This window comes from Leuresthes tenuis, unplaced genomic scaffold, assembly GCF_036924035.1.
Source record: "Leuresthes tenuis unplaced genomic scaffold, fLeuTen1.0.hap1 SCAF_15, whole genome shotgun sequence".
NCBI classification, from domain to species: Eukaryota; Metazoa; Chordata; class Actinopteri; order Atheriniformes; family Atherinopsidae; genus Leuresthes; species Leuresthes tenuis.
In genome coordinates, this window is record NW_027325369.1 from 34231907 (window position 1) to 34254298 (window position 22392).

General features: G+C 49.7%; 1 protein-coding gene across 1 annotated transcript; it reads right to left on the reverse strand.

Annotated features, from left to right (window-relative positions):
* Window positions 1–39: 39 nt before the first annotated feature.
* On the reverse strand, window positions 40–17987 carry gabrr2a (gamma-aminobutyric acid type A receptor subunit rho2a). Its single transcript, XM_072365248.1, has 9 exons — window positions 17741–17987; window positions 13191–13297; window positions 10176–10243; window positions 7590–7813; window positions 6041–6123; window positions 3217–3357; window positions 2704–2856; window positions 1398–1606; window positions 40–1209 (listed from the first exon to the last, which is right to left on the reverse strand). The coding sequence occupies exons 1-9, from the start codon at window positions 17860–17862 to the stop codon at window positions 874–876; spliced, it is 1443 nt and encodes a 480-aa protein (XP_072221349.1). The 5' UTR covers window positions 17863–17987; the 3' UTR covers window positions 40–873.
* Window positions 17988–22392: the final 4405 nt, after the last annotated feature.

A 22392-nucleotide genomic window follows, 5' to 3' on the forward strand; every position in this document is an offset into this window, starting at 1 on the left:
TAGGTTCTGTCACCCTGGTTCCGTTTCCTGTTCGGTTCTGTTTCCTGTTAGGTTCTGACACCCTGGTTCTGCCTCTTGTTATGTTCTGACATCCTGATTATGTTTCCTGTTAGGTTCTGTCACCTTGGTTCAATTTCCTGTTAGGTTCTTACACCCTGGTTCTATTTCCTGTTAGGTTCCTACACCCTGGTTCTGTTTCCTGTTCGGTTCTGTCACCCTGGTTCTGTTTCTACGATGGATGAAGGTTCTGAAGTGTTGACTGCATTCTTCTTTCAGAAACCCACACTAATCCATACATCTGAGACTCGGTCGGTTCAGGTCAGAACCAGGTCGACCCATTCATACAGATTCCTATCAGATAAATACTATCCCAGAATGAACTGACAGACTCGCTGATTTTGTATAAGTTCTGTATCCGTCAGAAACAGAGATCAGGATCTCATCAGAACAGAACCAGCCAAACTCTGAACAGAACCTTGTGCAGAGCAGATGAACACTTCAGTTACCATGGTGATTAAACTGGAAACACATACATCTCGCTTCGTGTTGCAAATCCATAAAGATGGTTATACAGGTGGAGTCTGGTTCTGTCAAACAGCAGAACTCCTGGTTCCAGAACCATCTCTCACAAAGCGGGTCTCAGAACCAGCTCACACATACAGTGAGTCTCAGAACCTCGACCCGGGTGGAGTCCCTGAGCTAGAACCAGCTCTTTGAAACGTTCTGTGTTGTTTCTGTTTGATGGAGAACATTCAGAGTACAGAACCGGGCCACATCACCAGCATCAGACCTGCAGCATCTCTCAGAACCAGTCCAAACATGTCTGTCCCTGCAGCCAGAGTGTGTTAACTGGTCCTGCTGCTTGGGTTCTGTTCAGCAGTAAACGGACCAGTAGATGAGGTTGAAAAAGATGTAGGACCCGGGGAAGATCATGCGGGAGTATTTATCAATGGCGTGGGTGTTCTGGATGATGTTGAGACCGCGCAGGCTCTTCCTCTTCTTGGTTCCAGCGGACTCACTGCTCATGGACAGGTGCACCACCATGTGCTCCGACTTCTCCGGGACCTTGTGCTTCTCCTCGGGCTCCACCTCGGGCACCATGGGCTCCTCGGTGTACCCGGCCAGGCTGTTGGTGTCGGCCTCGCTGTAGGTGCCGTCCAGCATGGCCATGGTTCTGGTCTGTGAGATGCTGCAGGTGCAGGGCAGCGACTGAAAGGGGACAAACACAACATCATGAGAATCACCTGAATCATGTCAGCACCTCTACCTGACAGACATTTTGATTCTAAGGAACCATCATTAACTCGTGAACCAACCCGCCGCTAAATACTGCACATCATTATTCCGTCAGCACCCCCGTGATGAGGCAGTTCGGATGCTTGCTCAGAGGAACTCACCTGAGAGCGGGCCCTCTCCCTCATCTTACGCTCGCGGCGGTCCTGGGCGGTGGACAGGTAGTTGACAGCGGCGTACTCCAGCACAGAGAGGAAGACGAAGACGAAGCTGACCCACAGGTAGATGTCCACGGCCTTGATGTAGGAGACCCGCGGCATGGAGGCGTTCACGCCAGTGATGATGGTGGACATGGTGAGCACCGTGGTGATGCCTGCACACACACAGTTAGACTGAAGTACACACCATGTAGAGACGGCTGACCCAGGGTCAGTGACTTTTAACAAAAAGGTGTTTTCAGGCGGTACGACCTCGGTGAGAGTGAGGTTTTCAGGCGGTACTTTGGTCATTTGCAAAGACTCGATTATACACCGAGGCCGAGCTGAAACTGTGGAAGTTCTTCCTAGAAGACCTTTGCTTTCCACAGTAGATAAACTCTTCTGTCCTGAACTGAACATGAAGTTGGTTTTTATTCTCAGAAACATTGGTCATCTGACACCAACCTTTTCACTGGAGATACCAGAGATAACCTGGGTGTGTCGTACCGGCCCATTCAGTTGCACTGATTCATTTCTAAATGCTGAGCTGCACACTCAGCTGTTCATTGGTTTATCGTTGGGTTGGGTCTGTGCAGAGGATCTGAGCAGGATGTGAAGCTGCTTATATGTGTGATGAAGCAGCTCTGTCTAAACAGAAATGATGAATTAGAAACGAGAGAGAATAACTTTTTAAGTTTTTCATTATTCACACATTCAAAAACAGAAGCCGGCTTGTGAGCTGGAAGTCATCACCTCACATCATGCTGACACACTGGATGAAAGCAGTGCAGCGCTCAGGGAGGTTTGCTGCATCGATGTTTTAGAGTTATTCAAAGATATGATGAGATTATCAATACAGGTTATTGATAACTGAGCTGAAAATGTCAGAAACAAGACGTAAAAGACTTTGTGTTGAACGTGAGAAATTCTACATATTATTCAGTGATTCATGGAGTAAGATTATTTAGATTCAGGAGATCAGGCGGTCTGCAGAAAACTCAGTGGACCATCAAATAGGATCAGAGGATGGGACATGAGAAGAGAGAGAAGCTGAAAAACCTCCTGAAAACCCAACCAGAGAGGAGAAGAAGATCAATGAGATGAGCCATGAGAGGATCTCTGCGGGGGGGATTGATGTCTGCATGACAAGTTCAGCACCAGCCTCAAAACAGAAACTAATTCAAAAGAAAGTGAGTCACGCTGGACCCAGGTCACCGCTGTCTTTCATCCTGCTCACAGCATCCTCAAAGTCCAAACTCGAGCTGTTTCTCACCTAAAGAAACTCTGGCCGGCACGGCCCGCCGGTCGATCCAGAAGGACACCCACGACAGCATCACCATGAGGGTGGCGGGGAAGTAGGTCTGTAGCAGGAAGAAGAAGATGTGGCGTCGCAGGGTGAAGTTGATGTAGAGACGATTGTACCAGCCTGCAAACACAGAGAGACTGAATACACAGAGCATCAGCTCCTGCCTTTAAGACCGATCACCGCCGGGGACATCAGTCACGACCTTAAACCATGCAGAACATTTCATCTGAAAACTAGCATGGATCAGGTGTGTGTCGGCTGTTTGAGACACCTGGTTACAGACAGAACAGTTCCCAGGTGTCAGTGACTGAAGCTGTGACTGGATCTATAGACTCTCCATGTCAAGCTGAGCAGAGACTCATTTATACTCTTGAAGCTAGAATACAAATGCAGTCGGATTTGCACGTCCAGCAGCTGTAAGGAAACATCAACGTCATCTACAGAAGAAGAACATCAGCAGTGATGTGAAAGCTGACGTACCTGTGCTGCTGTAGAAGGCCAGGCGAGACGTGGTGTGGAACTTCTGAATGAGGAACTGAGATAAGGAGATTCTGTCATCAGTGCTGAGCGACTCATCGCCGCTCTTCCAGTACAGCATCAGGTCCTCATCAGTGTAAGCGTCTGGAAAACATCACAGAACAGCATCAGGCTTCACTCTCACATGACCGCAGTCTGGGCCTGAGCCGAGGTCAGCAGAGACAACTCATGACGAAGCATCACTTCAGCGTGAAGAAGAGGAGCTCAACCAGAATGGGCCTCGAGCGAGAACCGTTCGTACGAGTTATTTAACAGAATGTGCACATTCACCAATGTTTTCGTATTTTAAGTTTTTAAGTTTAAGAACAGAATTTACGAGTGATCCAGATCCAGACCTGGAAAACATTGGTGAATGTGCACATTCTGTTAAATAACTCGTACGCACGACTTAATGTGTTCGTACGAACAGTACAGGCCCAATGTTTCTATGTTGGAAAGCTAAACCCACAAGTGTTTTCCACCTCAGCTCAGTTCATTTAACCCACCTGTTTCTGTTGGTTTAAACTTTATCACATTATTTTATGTGTATTATTTCTTTCTTCAAAAGATCCTTTCAACAAGTGATTTTTTTACTTTGATGTTCAGGTAAAAACTCCTCAGAGCGCAGCATCCATGCTGCAGTTATCCAACAGGAGCAGATCCTGAGGAACCAGGACAAACACCTACAAAACTGAGAATATATCTGATTTTATAATCTTGGGCTCAAATTGGCAGCTGGCTGCTGTCAGTGTGATTAATCCCCTCAGCGTTACCGGAGGATTCCACCAGAGGGCGCACCAGAGAGCTCAGACTGTACAGAACTTCTGGATCAGCAGGATGAAAACAGTGAACACGGAGACAAGCTTAGTGTTTGTCTGATGTTCAGGTCAGAGCTGTGGTATCATAGATCTAAGAACCAAAAGCCAAAGAGTCACAGATTTGGATATTACATAGATATTACATAGATATTACATAGATATTACATAGATATTACATAGATATTACATAGATATTACATAATGAGTACACGTGGTGATAATTACTGAGCACGTCCAAAACCAATGCAGGATATGTGCAGGAGTCATCATAACCACATGATCTCAGAGCTGAAAGCAAGAATACCCTCAGCCTACAGACCTTTTATTCTCACTTCAGTGGGGGTCTGTGACTCTGAGTTTGGTTCTTTTTCTAAGGTCACTAAGAGTTGTTGCTGCCAACATTTTACTAATGTGTACCAGAGATTCAATCGAAGAGTTTCTGTAGCTGAAAAACACATCAGAGAGGCTAATGAGGCGATTTATGGCCTGAAGGTTCAGCAGCTGCTCTGAGGAAGTCATTAATTAAAGATGAGGACAAAAAAATGGATCACACAGATAAACAAGGTTCTGCGGGACCACAGGAACCATTTTACAGTTCTCATACCTACTGGAGGACCCCCCCTTTGCCCCCTCTCAGTGCCGTCCTGCAGAAACTGAAGATGATGGTAGAACGACAGCCTTTTAGCTCCTACCTCAGAGCAGGTGGTCTCCCAGTATAAGCAGAACCATCTGTGACTTAACTTTTCGTATTATGTACTGATCCAATCGTATAACTGCTCAGTTGAACACCTGAATGCGGCACCAACACCTCTACAAACGGGTTCCAGCCATATAAACTGAAACTGAACACAGAAACAGAGCAAGAGTGAAGGTCAGATTTGATGTGAACAAAGGCAGAGATGAAGAACATGAAGGCAAAATGTTGTTCTTCAGGGACCCTTAGAGACCATGAGAGACCTTCAGAGACCTTCTGAATGGTAAAGCTGCACACAAGGCTTCATGGTAAAGCTTATTTGTGATTAATAATGTCTGCTGAAGTTGTTCCCGCAGCCATCTTCTTCTCTGCTCTCCAGCTCATTAAACCTCTGAAAGTCGGGCCGCCTGCTGTGAGCTGCTCTCTGTACTACATCAGCTGGAAGACATTGGAAGACTTTTATCTTTACTTTTGGTAATTTCTCAGCCTCAGACGTGTTCTGTTGATGTTTTGAAGTTGCACACTGATCAGATGAGGGGTAATATGTGGCGTCCCAGTGTGAACGGCCCCTGGTGGCTCCCTGGAAGTTTCTCATCTTTGATGTCTCAGAAATAAAGACAAAGTGTAGTTTGTTTGCAGAAGCAGAAGGGCCCATCCCTCCCTCTGATGGTGGTTCAGTCTCTTCTTTTCCTGAAACAGGTTCCTAAATATAAATGCAGAATTAGTTCTTATTGAGTTCACTGCTTTCTTCAAACGCCTTTCTGACAGTCATGAATCTGCCTCTGTCAGTAAAATGGTTGTAATGATACTGGCATTCTTCCTCCATTAATACCCTGAATTAGACCTGAGAAGCTGTAAACCAAAGATATTCAACAATTTCACTTCCTGTCTTTGTTGCACTTTGTGCCGCAGTAACAGAAAGAAGTGACATCATTTGGTTGTTTGGACTCATTTGTTGGAGCAGCAGCCTGTTTTCTGTCAGTCAGCCTGCTGTGATTAGTTTTTGGTCACCTCCACCTTCTATGAGGTCCGTTTCCTGCTGCACCTTCACACAGACATCGTCAGGACCTCATCATGATGATGACGGAGCACTTTAACGCTGGTCTGTGGTGTTGAGGACCTGTCACAACAGCTGTTCAAAGTTTAATCTGCAGTTAGAGGTTCCAGAAACGGGACTTCTTTACATTAACGTCTGCAGCAGCTCTGCCAGCTGAACCTGCCTCCTGTTTCTGATCCGGACCGGCCAGGCTTTGATCAGTGTGTGAATGAAACTCACAGCTCTCCAGCTCCAGGGAGCAGGTCTGGGAGTCCAGAGGGAAGCGGCTGAAGTCCATGTTACAGGCGGCCGTCACCGTCACTCTGAAACAGACACAGCAGAGGAGGAGTCAGGCTGGAGCAGCAAGAAGACCAGGCTCTGTAAACTCAGAGATCAAACAGAAATAACCGATATGATTCTAACTTTACATGTTCTTTATGTTCTTCCTCTGTATGCAGTGTCTTTCCACTGTCTGATGAACATCTTGCTGTGTTTAAACCGTTTAAACCGACAGCATCCAGAACCTTTCAGTCCTGGTTCCTCTGTGTCTGAGGTCAAAGGTTCAGGCGGATCATCGCACCCCATCAGCTGTTTTAACCTGTTAATGTTTCACCATGTTTTCATCGCTCTGGTGATCCTGTGCTGAACCTCAGTGATTTATGACTGATGTTGGTGGTTGTCCTCCCTGATCTTTGGGATCTTTGACTGTGTGCACAGGTTTGGATATTTCCCCACGCGCCCCTCATTACATCTTTCCATCATGTCCCATTATCTCTCCACCATCAAAATACTAAAAAAAGCCCTGAGAAGCACATGCGCTATGTGGAAAACTCCCTCCTCGTACGCACTGCAGCCACAGCTGTTGGAGTTCCTCCTGCTCCTCTCGACTGTTTCAGGCTGAAATGAACCAGCGAATCCACTGATTCCTGAATATTCCAGAATATTCCAGAATATTTAACTCTCATCTCTTCAGGTAGACTTCAGAAGGAGGAAACCACAGCTCCAACCTGTGTCCTTCGAGGGGTCGATGTGGATGTCTGTCATCTATCTATCTATCTATCTATCTATCTATCTATCTATCTATCTATCTATCTATCTATCTATCTATCTATCTATCTATCTATCTATCTATCTATCTATCTATCTATCTATCTATCTATCTATCTATCTATCTATCTATCTATCTATCTATCTATCTATCTATCTATCTATCTATCTATCTATCTATCTATCTATCTATCTATCTATCTATCTATCTATCTATCTATCTATCTATCTATCTATCTATCTATCTATCTATCTTATCCTCGTTCTTTTTCTCACTTCATCGTGACATCCTGTAAAAACTCTGAATGTCACAAGGTCATCAGGCCACATCTTCCCCTGATGACAGAGTTAATCTGTAACAGGTCTTCATGACATGCAAACCCATTAAAACACGAGCATTCCTCGAGTTTCTCTCCCCGGTAAAGTTTGGTCTTCTTTCCACTGCAGCCTTCTGTTCTGCTGCTGGTGTTGCCAAGTCTGAGGACAGAAACAAGCAACTGGGTCTGTGAGAACAGGTTCCAACCCACTTACTTGTCACATGCCAACCTTCAAACATCTGTCATGCGTCAACCTCAAAACGTCCTCCAAAAGTCCTTCAGTTACGAGTCAACCTCAAAACATGTGTCACCTGCCAACCTTCAGACTTTTGTCCCGTGCCGACCGCAAAACGCATCCAACTCAAAACGTCTGTTACCTGCTGACCCCAAAACATCTGTCTGATTCACACAGAAACCTCACTGACCTCAGGCTGTAGAGCACATGTCCATCAGGAAAGACGCGCAGCATGATGTTGTCTGTGGTGGTGTCATGGATGAAGGATCTCTTAGAGTGGACAAAGAAGACATCAGGGACCCAGATCTTCTTCACCAGACGGCCATCGAACGTCATGCTCTTGTTGGTGCTGCTGGTGAATGACAGACGCTCATCCTTCCAGTAGTGCCTGAGGTACAACGTCATGGTGAAGTCCTAGTTGGGTTACACAGCACAGACAGTTATCTCCCAAAACAAGCTATGAGCATATTCTACTTTTTGTCCTTCAGACCTCATTTTCAATGAAACCTTCCCTCCATGTGCTACTGCCTTTGCTTTTACAATGATCTGCTGTAACATCTTGCATATGATCCAAAAACCATCTGAAGCCTAAACACACCCAGTATGACGTCTGAGACAGCTTCTTCTTATTTGATTGTCTGTCCCAAACCTTTCGTTTGGGTTCAGGGTTCAAGCCAATATAACCAGGAATCTGGCTGGAAAAATTAGGCTTGAAAGAACATTTCAGACATTTGTGTTCTTACTTGGTGCCTCTCCTGAACACCTGCAAAGTTTCAGGACAGCAGTCCATGAGTGAAACCAGAAACAGAACCATGTGCAGGACATAAGAAAGATCTCTCCTCGTACACAATACAATAATCCCCTCCAGCCTAGTCTCCAAACTCCTGTCACTGCTCCTGAGTCCAGAGTTCCCTGACCAACAGACCCCAAAAGCAGTAAAGACTGGACAGCACTTCTTCAGCACCATCACACCTAACACTAGCAGCACCCAGGCCTGCATCTCCTGCTCTACTCCCTACACCCATAACTGCTCTGCCTAACACAGCTCCAACACCATTGTGAAATTTACATATGGCGTGATGGTGGTGCTGATCCAGAACAAGGATGAACACAGTGGCAGAGGAGAACCTCCTGGATTGGACCTTAGTGCTGGACGTAAGGAGGAGCGACGTCCCCAGCACCCCCCATATCAGATCAGGAGGTCTCTAGTGGAAAGAGTATTGGCAGTGGCTGTACCAGCTGATTACAGTCTGATTACAGTCTGATTACAGTCTGGTTTGGGAACAGCAGCTCCCAGGACAGGATGATCCACTGTGCCGAACACAAGTGTGGGGCCAAACGGACTGTTAAAGACCTCCAGCATTCCAACTGTAAACCGTTTCAGAGGCAACCCTCAGCTTCTTTCCCCAGGCCACGCGATCAGTAAACACCTCCACTGAGACGCCTTCTGTACGCAGTTCCTGAAGGACATTTCCCATGCTGCACCGGCCACATGGACAAGGTTTTTACATGGTTTGTCCTCATGTTTTTTACAGTGCTGTGTTTGCACAGCTGGAGGGTTGCAGTTACATTTCCCTGCAGAGCTACTCTGTGGAATGTGCATGTGACAAATACAGTTGCTGTACCTTTATCTCTATAAGGTTAAGCTCTATAGGTCATGACAGTGAGGCTGTTTTGAGGTTCATCATCAATAAGACACTGGTCGCACCAAAACCAGAAAGACTGTTTAATAAGTTCACTCCTAACTGTGACCAAGACCACAGCTTTGACTCTCAGACTCTAACAGCTGAAAGCAAAGAAGTTCTGCAGGATCAGGACTGCAGCCGACTGCTTCCTGAACCTCCTACTGGACCAACCGGTGGGTTCCTCCTGACCTCATCTACACTCTCACAGCAGTTCCCCCTGCTAAAACCAGAGTTTATGCATGGAAACCCAGTTACAGAAGAGTCTGTCTGAGATGCGTTGACAAGAAGTGGGGAATCAAATCAGCTTTTCTCCTACTAAGATGTTAGTGGTGCAGTGCAGGCACAAAATGTGTTCATCAGTGAGGAAGTTATATCTGCATTTCACTCCTCTTATCGTCAGAAAGCTCTGTGCTGACACATTTCTGTCTGAATCTGTACATCCTCCAAACGCTAAGATTCACTCAGAGAAGAAGAAGAAGGCTTTGGCATGAGGAGAAACATGATCTCAATATCAAAAGCTAAAGATGCCCTACAAAAACTATCCAACGTATCCACAGAGCAAAGACCCAGCAGCTGCTCTTCATCCTCGTTTTCACAGCATCCGTGTTCGGGATAAAAAAGGTGTTTGGATGAAGCTTCTCATTGAAAATAATACTTAAAGGATATCATCAAGCTGTCAGAGAGCTCCCACGGACCGGAAGTGATTCCCACAGCTGGATGATATCCTATAAGTGTTATTTTCAATGAGAAGCTTGATACATTTATGAAAAATGAGGGTTCACAAACAGACCGATTTCAGGACAGGTTTGAGGTTTCAAAGGGACGTTTTTCATCAGCAGGTTGAGATCCCAAAAGGCAGGAAACAAAATGCTTAAATCATTCAGAAATTCAGTTTGTGATCACTGGGGTCCTGTCCTGTGGGGGTCAGAGGGGGACCTTTTACCTTTAATTTCTAATCCATCTGTATGTTCAAATTAAAAAATCTCTTTTAAATAACAGACACCTTCTGTTCTGTTTATCATATACCACCACACAGGTTATCAGCTACATCTGTCCAGCATCATGATGTGGAGAAACGCAGGCTTTCTTACCATATCGACTTCAGAGATGCTGTCTAAGCTCTCCACCTGAACATCCACTCCAACAGGGATGGCAGGACCTGGAATCAAAGTTACATCATGATCAGAAGGTACAATACGAGTAAACAAGATGTACTACCAAGCTGGTTCATGAGCTTTTAGAAGCTGTATGTCCTGCTACACATCAGAACAGACCATGGTTTCTGCTGCCTGGCAGTTCAACAGGGTGTCAATCAGACAGGAAACACAGCTACAAAAGGAAATACCAACACAGGGAATTCAAAACACTCAAACTCTGAGACCATGAAAAGATCTTCATCACAACTCAATGCTATCAGGTTTAAGCTCAGCGGTTCAGGACCATTCAGAACCCTACAGCTGAGAGCAGGTACCAAGTGAGATGGTGGTCCGAGACTCCATCAGACCTGGAGGAGTTTTCTACACTGAAGGAAGATCCAGAATCTCAGGTTTCAGTAAAACAGGAAGTGTTGGTGACTCTCTGCCTTCCTGTTGGTCCTTTGGATTTGTCTATTTGTCACATAAATGTTCAGCATGATCTGTTTACCTCAGAACTCAAAGATTTTAGTTTAAATAAACTCAGTGGATTATAAATGACAGAAAAACGAGACAAACACAGTTTACCACCCACGCTGATCAGTTTTGAGCGTTCTGTTTAAATCTGAATTCAAAGTGTGTCCAGTAGCACCAGGTGTGTCTTACAGGAAGGTTTGGACCACCTCTGATTCCTCTGTTGGGACAAAGGGTCTTTGTGGGCTAACAGCTGTCCGATGGCGTGACAGATTGGTTCCTGTGTTAATCTGAGCTGTAAACAAAAAGAAGCAGCACCAGCTTAATCTGCTGCAGCGGGCCGAGCTGACCAGCCATGCTGTGAAAAGACAGCAATGCCTTCCAATTAAGCCTCTCCAGATGGGATCTGGAGTCGACTGACCATCATCCAGCAGATAGCACGGATTATACCCCCCCCAAAAAGGAAAAGAAAGACCAAACTGGGGTGAAGCTGTTTCTACAAAGCAGTAGGTCCTGAACTGATCCAGGTTCTGGTCAGATTCAAGGTGAAACTCAGAGGATTTCAGCAGGCACAGTCTTCGCGGTCAGAGCTGTGTGGCGGAACTAAACATAAAAAACATCTCACTGGTGTTTTATTCAGGCTAAGAGATTACAAAGTGGCAGACATGTGTGAAAACTAGGCCGGACCATCAGAACAGCCCCTGATGGGGGGTTGTGTGATCAAAGGGCATTAAAGAGTTTAACATTTAGCGTTTTTAGTTTTTAATGTTTTCAGTTTTTAACGCTTTTAGCTTATAATGTTTTTAATGTGTTTAACATTCAGATAAAGAGTGCAGCCATGTTGGCGTCAGAGCGAGTCGCCATGAGAGGCGTTCCAGTCATGAAATGTGCTCTGTGACTAAAACTCTTCTGATTGGACACTTCCACGTGCCCTCCAGATGTTTGCAGGTGTTGGAGGGTTCAGGCTGGTTTAAGGGGGCAGCAAAGGCAGCAAAGGCTCAGCTCTCAGCAGTCAGCAAAGATTTGCACAAAGAATTTTTATCCATCCCTAACAGGATAACAAGCATGCAGCCATGCACTCCTGTAAGGCTGGATCCTCTGTCTGTGGGAACCTGCAACTCATTATTCCTGCTGTCTCTCCTCTCCATTCAGCCACAGAAACTCCACTCAGAAAGTGTGAAAATCTGATTCCTGATTCCCTCATGCTGCAGCAGCGCGCCTCGATGACGTCATCCCAGTAGACAAAGCCCTCTATAAGCCCCCGATAGCAACAACACAGCAGCTATGAGCTAACAGAGCTAACAGCTAACAGAGCTATGAGCTAACAGCAGCTATGAGCTAACAGAGCTATGAGCTAACAGAGCTATGAGCTAACAGCAGCTATGAGCTAACAGAGCTATGAGCTAACAGCAGCTATGAGCTAACAGAGCTATGAGCTAACAGCAGCTATGAGCTAACAGAGCTATGAGCTAACAGCAGCTATGAGCTAACAGCAGCTATGAGCTAACAGAGCTAACAGCTAACAGAGCTATGAGCTAACAGCAGCTATGAGCTAACAGAGCTATGAGCTAACAGAGCTATGAGCTATGAGCTAACAGAGCTATGAGCTATGAGCTAACAGCAGCTATGAGCTAACAGCAGCTATGAGCTAACAGAGCTATAGCACACGTTCATTCATTCATTCTTCTTAAAGTATTGGTGAAATATGTTAATGTTTCTGCATTTATCAGACGCTTTTATCCAAAGCGACTTACAGATAGGCAGATAGGGTAAGGGGGTCTTGCCTAAGGACCCCTACTGGAGGTAATACCTTTCCTGCAGGGGATTTGAACTCAGGACTCCCACCTGGAAGGTGGCAATGACACCACTACACTATCCAGTCTATATAAAGGCAGATAATGCCCTGTTCTCTCCGTTATATGGATCTCCAGTTATCTAAATATCTTCCGAAGGACGCCGACTTTCACCAAACTGTTCTCAGTGAGCAGATGAACGTATTTCATGCCAGAAATAAGGTTTAAAAAGTGGTTGATATCACTTATTCTCTGCTCTGAGCCACCTGGACCAGAACCGGGTTGTGGTGGCTGTAACTTCCCTCTTTCAGTGCGCTGCTGTGGGCTCCAGATGTTAGTCTGAACTGCAGGAGCTCGTACAGAACCATGTTGTCTTTAGATTTGGATCTGTATGTGACATAATTCTGATACCGGACCAGTGAATGTAGGAACTTGGGTCCAAACTAATGTGAGAGAGTATGAAGACGGGTTGAGAAGTTCTGCGGGGAAGCCTTGAGTTCTGGTGACCATCCTAAACGTTTCAGACTGCCACATATATGATCAAGAACCGTTTGGACCGTTTGCTCCCCGGACCTCAGCTGTGAGATTCTGAGGAGGTGCTGCCTCACAGCTCAGCATCGCCACGGGTCAGAACTGCTCTGGGTGTTGGGCCAGAGGTTTTAATGATGTAGATGATGGATGCACAGTGTGATGTCATCAGTCTTACCACCGAACGCCGGCCTCATGGTGAAGTCGTGATCGTCAACTTTGAGCAGATGTTCTGTCTTCGTTTTGCGAGACTTGGTCACATCTGGAGGCTTCTTCACCAGCGAGCTGCAGGAAGATGACAGTCAGAGTGCCACTCAACCCGGTCCCGACCCGGTCCCGACCCACACTGACCCACACCGACCCGGTCCTGACCCACACTGACCCGGTCCTGACCCGGTCCCGACCCACACTGACCCGGTCCTGACCCGGTCCTGACCCACACTGACCCGGTCCTGACCCACACTGACCCACACTGACCCACACTGACCCGGGCACCTCCATCTTCTTCCTCACACCTCCATCTTCTTCCTCGCACCTCCACCTTCCTCTTCCTCACACCTCCACCTTCCTCCCCCTCGCACCTCCACCTTCCTCCCCCTCGCACCTCCACCTTCCTCCCCCTCACACCTCCATCCTCTTCCTCACACCTCCACCTTCCTCCCCCTCGCACCTTCATCCTCTTCCTCACACCTCCATCCTCTTCCTCACACCTCCATCTTCTTCCTCGCACCTCCACCTTCCTCTTCCTCACACCTCCACCTTCCTCCCCCTCGCACCTCCACCTTCCTCCCCCTCGCACCTTCATCCTCTTCCTCACACCTCCACCTTCCTCCCCCTCGCACCTCCACCTTCCTCCCCCTCGCACCTTCATCCTCTTCCTCACACCTCCACCTTCCTCCCCCTCGCACCTTCATCCTCTTCCTCACACCTCCACCTTCTTCCCCCTCACACCTCCACCTTCCTCCCCCTCGCACCTTCATCCTCTTCCTCGCACCTCCACCTTCCTCCCCCTCACACCTTCATCATCTTCCTCACACCTCCACCTTCTTCCCCCTCGCACCTCCACCTTCCTCCCCCTCGCACCTCCACCTTCCTCCCCCTCGCACCTTCATCCTCTTCCTCGCACCTCCACCTTCCTCCCCCTCACACCTTCATCCTCTTCCTCACACCTCCACCTTCTTCCCCCTCGCACCTCCACCTTCCTCCCCCTCGCACCTCCACCTTCCTCCCCCTCGCACCTTCATCCTCTTCCTCACACCTCCACCTTCCTCCCCCTCGCACCTTCATCCTCTTCCTCACACCTCCACCTTCTTCCCCCTCACACCTCCACCTTCCTCCCCCTCGCACCTTCATCCTCTTCCTCGCACCTCCACCTTCCTCCCCCTCACACCTTCATCCTCTTCCTCACACCTCCACCTTCCTCCCCCTCGCACCTTCATCCTCTTCCTCACACCTCCACCTTCCTCCTCTTCCTCACACCTTCATCCTCTTCCTCACACCTCCACCTTCTTCCCCCTCGCACCTCCACCTTCTTCCCCCTCACACCTCCACCTTCTTCCCCCTCGCACCTCCACCTTCTTCCCCCTCGCACCTCCACCTTCCTCCCCCTCGCACCTCCACCTTCCTCCCCCTCGCACCTTCATCCTCTTCCTCACACCTCCACCTTCCTCCCCCTTGCACCTCCATCCTCCCCCTCGCACCTCCACCTTCTTCCCCCTCGCACCTCCATCCTCTTCCTCACACCTCCACCTTCCTCCCCCTCACACCTCCACCTTCCTCCCCCTCGCACCTCCACCTTCCTCCCCCTCGCACCTCCATCCTCTTCCTCACACCTCCACCTTCCTCCCCCTCGCACCTCCATCCTCTTCCTCACACCTCCACCTTCCTCCCCCTCGCACCTCCATCCTCTTCCTCCCCCTCACACCTCCACCTTCTTCCCCCTCGCACCTCCATCCTCTTCCTAACACCTCCACCTTCCTCCCCCTCGCACCTCCACCTTCTTCCCCCTCGCACCTCCATCCTCTTCCTAACACCTCCACCTTCCTCCCCCTCGCACCTCCACCTTCCTCCCCCTCGCACCTCCATCCTCTTCCTCACACCTCCACCTTCCTCCCCCTCGCACCTTCATCCTCTTCCTCGCACCTCCACCTTCCTCCCCCTCGCACCTTCATCCTCTTCCTCACACCTCCACCTTCCTCCCCCTCGCACCTCCACCTTCCTCCCCCTCGCACCTCCATCCTCTTCCTCACACCTCCACCTTCCTCCCCCTCGCACCTTCATCCTCTTCCTCGCACCTCCACCTTCCTCCCCCTCGCACCTTCATCCTCTTCCTCACACCTCCACCTTCCTCCCCCTCGCACCTCCACCTTCCTCCCCCTCGCACCTCCATCCTCTTCATCACACCTCCACCTTCCTCCCCCTCGCATCTCCATCCTCCCCCTCACACCTCCACCTTCCTCCCCCTCGCACCTCCATCCTCTTCCTCCCCCTCACACCTCCACCTTCCTCCCCCTCGCACCTCCATCCTCTTCCTCCCCCTCACACCTCCACCTTCCTCCCCCTCGCACCTCCATCCTCTTCCTCCCCCTCGCACCTCCACCTTCCTCCCCCTCGCACCTCCATCCTCTTCCTCCCCCTCACACCTCCACCTTCCTCCCCCTCGCACCTCCATCCTCTTCCTCCCCCTCGCACCTCCACCTTCCTCCCCCTCACACCTCCACCTTCCTCCCCCTCGCACCTCCATCCTCTTCCTCACACCTCCACCCTCTTCCTCCCCCTCGCACCTCCACCTTCCTCCCCCTCGCACCTCCACCTTCCTCCCCCTCACACCTCCACCTTCCTCCCCCTCACACCTCCACCTTCTTCCCCCTCGCACCTCCATCCTCTTCCTCACACCTCCACCTTCCTCCCCCTCGCACCTCCACCTTCCTCCCCCTCGCACCTCCACCTTCCTCCCCCTCGCACCTCCATCCTCTTCATCACACCTCCACCTTCCTCCCCCTCGCATCTCCATCCTCCCCCTCACACCTCCACCTTCCTCCCCCTCGCACCTCCATCCTCTTCATCACACCTCCACCTTCCTCCCCCTCGCACCTCCATCCTCTTCCTCCCCCTCACACCTCCACCTTCCTCCCCCTCACACCTCCACCTTCCTCCCCCTCGCACCTCCATCCTCTTCCTCACACCTCCACCTTCCTCCCCCTCGCACCTCCACCTTCCTCCCCCTCGCACCTCCACCTTCCTCCCCCTCACACCTCCACCTTCCTCCCCCTCACACCTCCACCTTCTTCCCCCTCGCACCTCCATCCTCTTCCTCACACCTCCACCTTCCTCCCCCTCGCACCTCCACCTTCCTCCCCCTCACACCTCCACCTTCCTCCCCCTCGCACCTCCATCCTCTTCCTCACACCTCCACCTTCCTCCCCCTCGCACCTCCATCCTCTTCCCCCTCGCACCTCCATCCTCTTCCTCACACCTCCACCTTCCTCCCCCTCGCACCTCCACCTTCCTCCCCCTCGCACCTCCACCTTCCTCCCCCTCGCACCTCCACCTTCCTCCCCCTCACACCTCCACCTTCCTCCCCCTCGCACCTCCATCCTCTTCCTCCCCCTCACACCTCCACCTTCCTCCCCCTCGCACCTCCATCCTCTTCCTCACACCTCCACCTTCCTCCCCCTCGCACCTCCATCCTCTTCCTCACACCTCCACCTTCCTCCCCCTCGCACCTCCACCTTCCTCCCCCTCGCACCTCCACCTTCCTCCCCCTCACACCTCCACCTTCCTCCCCCTCGCACCTCCATCCTCTTCCTCACACCTCCACCTTCCTCCCCCTCGCACCTCCACCTTCCTCCCCCTCGCACCTCCACCTTCCTCCCCCTCACACCTCCACCTTCCTCCCCCTCACACCTCCACCTTCTTCCCCCTCGCACCTCCATCCTCTTCCTCACACCTCCACCTTCCTCCCCCTCGCACCTCCACCTTCCTCCCCCTCGCACCTCCACCTTCCTCCCCCTCGCACCTCCACCTTCCTCCCCCTCACACCTCCACCTTCCTCCCCCTCGCACCTCCATCCTCTTCCTCCCCCTCACACCTCCACCTTCCTCCCCCTCGCACCTCCATCCTCTTCCTCCCCCTCGCACCTCCACCTTCCTCCCCCTCGCACCTCCACCTTCCTCCCCCTCACACCTCCACCTTCCTCCCCCTCGCACCTCCATCCTCTTCCTCACACCTCCACCTTCCTCCCCCTCGCACCTCCATCCTCTTCCTCACACCTCCACCTTCCTCCCCCTCGCACCTCCACCTTCCTCCCCCTCGCACCTCCACCTTCCTCCCCCTCACACCTCCACCTTCCTCCCCCTCGCACCTCCATCCTCTTCCTCCCCCTCACACCTCCACCTTCCTCCCCCTCGCACCTTCATCCTCTTCCTCACACCTCCACCTTCCTCCCCCTCGCACCTCCACCTTCCTCCCCCTCGCACCTCCATCCTCTTCATCACACCTCCACCTTCCTCCCCCTCGCATCTCCATCCTCCCCCTCACACCTCCACCTTCCTCCCCTCGCACCTTCATCCTCTTCATCACACCTCCACCTTCCTCCCCCTCGCACCTCCATCCTCTTCCTCACACCTCCACCTTCCTCCCCCTCGCACCTCCACCCTCCTTTATTTACCAAACTTTGAAAGATGACACACTCCACATTTACACGCCCTTTCTCCCGTCTCCACTTACGTTCCGAGCTTCTGGGTTTCCACGGTTCCGGTCCACCTCCGCTGCCGGTGTCGGTGCCGGCGGCTCTCCGCGGTGAGGAGCAGACACAGCAGCAGGATCACAGCTTTGGTCAGATCGGGCATCCTTACGGTGTGAGTCTACAGGTGAGCTCTGGTGGGTTCATCCTCAGCACAGGAAGCACGCGGACATGGCATCCGACTCCGCCGCACGAGCCTCTCTGTGTGATCCCTCATGCGGACTCAACATCTGTAACCCTCACAGACGCGCTCGCGCGCAGGGATTATTTGCAGCCTGACACAACTGCAGTTAGATAATTCCCCCTATGGTGAATAAAACCAGACGGTTCTGCGGACCGGACGGAACCACAGAAAGTCCAAATCGGACAAGAACATGCAGGTTTATAACGGCGGAACCGCCCGCTAAAAAATGCGGATTAAACCCTTTACACCAGTATCAGAGCTCTCAGGAGGGAGGTCCAGAGAACGAGCCCGTAACCATGACAACATGGAGGGACGACACCACTCTGTATCCTGGACCTCAGGTTTTTGATAATCAGTTTATTACCTCTGAGGCTGTCTTAGAAAGCAGGAGTTCCTGATCAGAACCACCAGCCCAAAGCAGGCGGTCTGAGCCACGCCCCCTTTAGGCAGCAGAAGGGGGTACAATTTATAGGAGGGTCCGGCCTGGGCAGATATTTTGAAGCTTCCTTTAACAAGACCCAAAGTCCCCCCCAGGAGGAAGTAGCTGCACTCTGGGTCAGTAACAGGACAGCACTTTATGAAGAATTCAGGTCCAGTACCTGATGCTGCCGATTTGACTGATCAGTTTATTCCATGAACGTTATCAGCACACATCAGTCCCATTTATATGGGCTAGTAGCGGCCTACTAAACCTACTGGTAGCTCCAGGAGGCTGGTATCAACCACTTATATCAGTGGGCCATTATTTCAGTTAGCCAGTAGGGGGAGCACTAGCGGAGCCCCTTCATGGTGAGGGCGCACCAAATAAAACGGGAAAAAGTACAGAAAAAGAGTGAACATCCATTTAAAAAAGGAAGCATGTTCAGTCTATAATCTGTATGAAACAAACACATCAGTTGTCACTATTAAGTCCCATTAAAGTGATTGCCACTACAATAATAATAGTTTGCATTTTAGAGCGCCATTCAAGGCATCAAATGACGCTTTACAGTCGGTGTAGCGTAAAGACGTGGTTGTACCACGCTGCGTTTTTCTTATCGGGTTGCCAGATCTCGCTCCCGTCTTTTACGTTTAGCTTGCCTAGTAGCATATTGTAGCAGTGTGGTTGTTGACATAATAGAGGTGGACACGTAATGCGTAAAAACCGCGGGTACTAGCGAACCTGGCAACCACTCCTACCTGGTTAAAGAGCTACTTACCCCAAAACATGACTCCTTTTTATGTATGTATGAATCATTTAGATTTTACATCTTGAATGTGTTAGCAAACCACCTTTCATAGTGATATATGTCACATGGACTGACTTAAGCCGACATAAACATATAAACATACATGTGTCTATCTGGTTCTATGTGTATATGATTGATGGAAGAAGTTGGACTGATTCATATAGGGATGAACGAGTAGTAACATTATACTTATAGGCCAGGATATCTGAGGTGCTGAAAGTGCTACCTTTAGAAGAATGATCTTTATTGTTATTATTTATTATTTTTGTGGTGCATGACTTGACTTGTGCTGCATATATTTTAGTGTTAGGCAAAAAAGGGCCTTTCTAAGTGAGTGCCCATGCCTCGGGGCCCATTGTTACCCACCTATGAGTAAAAGCAGTACCGGTTCACCCAAAACGCACGCTACGCACGTTGCGTAGGGCCAAACTCATAGAGGCCCCGTGAACAACAAACAAACAAAAAAAAACCTGACCGTCCGTCGCGCTGCTCGCGCACGTCAGATCCCCAGTGCATGTGCATCAAGCGAGCAAGATGAAGCGGAGTTATCCCTCGGGGAGTGAAAAAAAGATAAAGAAACTGCATGAAAATGAACAGCAGCCAGGTAACTCCTCTCCGGGTGGGAGAGTGGGAGGGGCGGGGTGAGCTCTGCTGGCTGAACCCTGCTGGCTGAACCCTGCCGGCTGAACCCTGCCGGGTGAACCCTGCTGGCTGAACCCTGCTGGCTGAACCCTGCCGGCTGAACCCTGCCGGCTGAACCCTGCTGGCTGAACCCTGCCGGCTGAACCCTGCTGGCTGAACCCTGCCGGCTGAGCCCTGCCGGGTGAACCCTGCTGGGTGAACCCTGCTGGGTGAACCCTGCTGGGTGAACCCTGCCGGCTGAACCCTGCCGGCTGAACCCTGCCGGCTGAGCCCTGCTGGGTGAACCCTGCTGGTCTCCTTGTGCGTCATGCTGGCTTCTACAATTTAAGTGTTCTATCAGTCGTTCTAAGTGCGGTGTGGTGTATTGCGGATGGTCGCCTTCAGACACTCGGTGTGTAGATGATGCAGGAAGAACTCTGCTGACACAGACTTGGTCGAACACAGAAACTTTTATTGTCAGTCAGGTCCGTATCAGATTTACAGAATGATGCATCTGGAGAGATGTGTGAAGATGATTCCCTCTGCCTCACTGAGGGTTCGGTCTTCGTTAAGTGGAATCTGCCTGTTCTTAGTGACCTTGAAGATGTTTCATGTCATTATCACCCGGAGCATGTTATTCTCAAAATGTCCTGAGTTATAACCATAGAATAACCATGACAACGACTTGTGTCCCCGAGGGTACCGACCTTTTCTGTTTTGGTTAATGTCGTCGTGTTTTTTTCTTTTGCACTTCAGGGCCACCGTAGGAATGCCAACACTGACCAGTGAACCTCTCCACCAGGGTGATGTGGTGGTCAGATTCTGACAGAACCAGGCTCAGGTACAGCTGACATCTCTAACAGCTAATGATTGAATCATTATTCCATCAGGCTCTATTTAAACAAACTTGCTGAATCATTGATATGAAACCACAATACGTTACATCATCACACTCATCATTTCCTGACTCACCTCTGTGCAGCCGGCCTCTCAGAACCTGTGATGTGGCTCACCGCCATCAGAGAAGATAAATCATGCAAATTGTGTGGCAGATTAAAACGGGAAGAAGCTCCTGGTGAATTCAGGTTCTGTCCAGCCTGCAGCCATGAAGACTGGAGCTTATTCTCTGAGATTCTGGTCCTGTTTGTTTCCTCAGTCCTCAGCTCAGAGCTACATCACCAAACCCAAATGAGCCAACTTACACATGCTGAACTTTTGGTGCTGGTTTGGATCTCAGTGGAGGGCTGTTACCGCTCGTCTTTACTTTTGTTTCTGACTTGATGGTGTTTGGGTGCAAACACTTGAAATCTTCAGTGCCTGGGGATCTTCTCAGAGCATCTGAGGTCTGTAAGCAGGTTTAAATGAAATCCTATTCTGCTGTTGGCCTGCAGGACCACAATCAGGTTCTATTTGTGAGGTTTCAGAGTTGTTCAGCTGTGCTTCAGTCCATGAAAGCAGCACAAACTGTGGGTCCTCATATTTTGGGGTTTACTGGATGAAACATCCGTGCTGTGAATACGTTTGCAGGCTCTGTTGGCCGGGTTCTGACCCTGATGGTCTGCTGAGGCAGCTGCAGCTGGGCGGAGGCTGACAGCTGCCACCTTGACACCTCTGTAATTATCTGTCAGGCAGAGCTGCTCTCCTTCAAGAGACATGACAGTCCTTACTCTCTGTGGCTCATCAGGGAGTTCAGTGTGAATCAAAGCTCCTTCCTCTGCCGGCTTTCAGAGAAGCTTGTGATGACCCAGTAGATCAGATCACTGTGATTCAGAGGAAGACGTTCACCTGGATGTACGTCCTGTGGTGGCGTGATGAAATAAAACATGAAATAAAACACTTAAATATGACCTTAAGCAGCAGAAAGTCTTGAGGCATTTCCTCATGTATGTGAGTTAATATTCAACTCCATCAGAGGAGATCAGAGACGTGAATTATGTAATTTCAGAGTTACATGTGCTGATGTAAAGTCCCTCAGCAGAAAGTAATCCAGGGACTAGATCTGTAGATAGCCAAACAAACAGGATCAGCGAGACAGCAGAGATCAGATTTCTCCAGTTTTAGCTTCTCTTCATTGGCTCTCTGTGAAATTCAGAGTCAGATGATATTTTAAAAATCCAGAAACTGAACTTTAACATTAAGTGGAAGCAAGAGAAGAAGAAGAAGACGAAGAGCTCAGAGTTTTAATGTTTCATATCTGAACGGTGTTCACAGAGCTGCATTCACTGTCTGCAAATGTGCTTTATAACATTATAACAAGATCAGCTGCAGTTGATAGTTATGAATCCCACTGAATCCTGTTTGTGGCCCTGTGTCGGGGGGGGGGGGGACCCACTGGTCAGAGCGTTCACAAACACTGGTTCTGTTTGAAACTGCAGGAAAATGAGACCGACTCTGACCTGTGGGGATAAACTGACTCTGTGGTCCACCAGAGGAGATTCAGACAGGATTTAAAGAGACAGAACCACTCCGGTTCTGACTAAAATCAGAAAAAAATTAGCCTGGCATCTGTGTGCTGTCATTCATTTGTGTTGTCCTGGTAATTCTGCTGGTTCTGGGATTAACCCACAGAAGTGGTTCTGACTTCAGAATGGGCAGAAAAAGT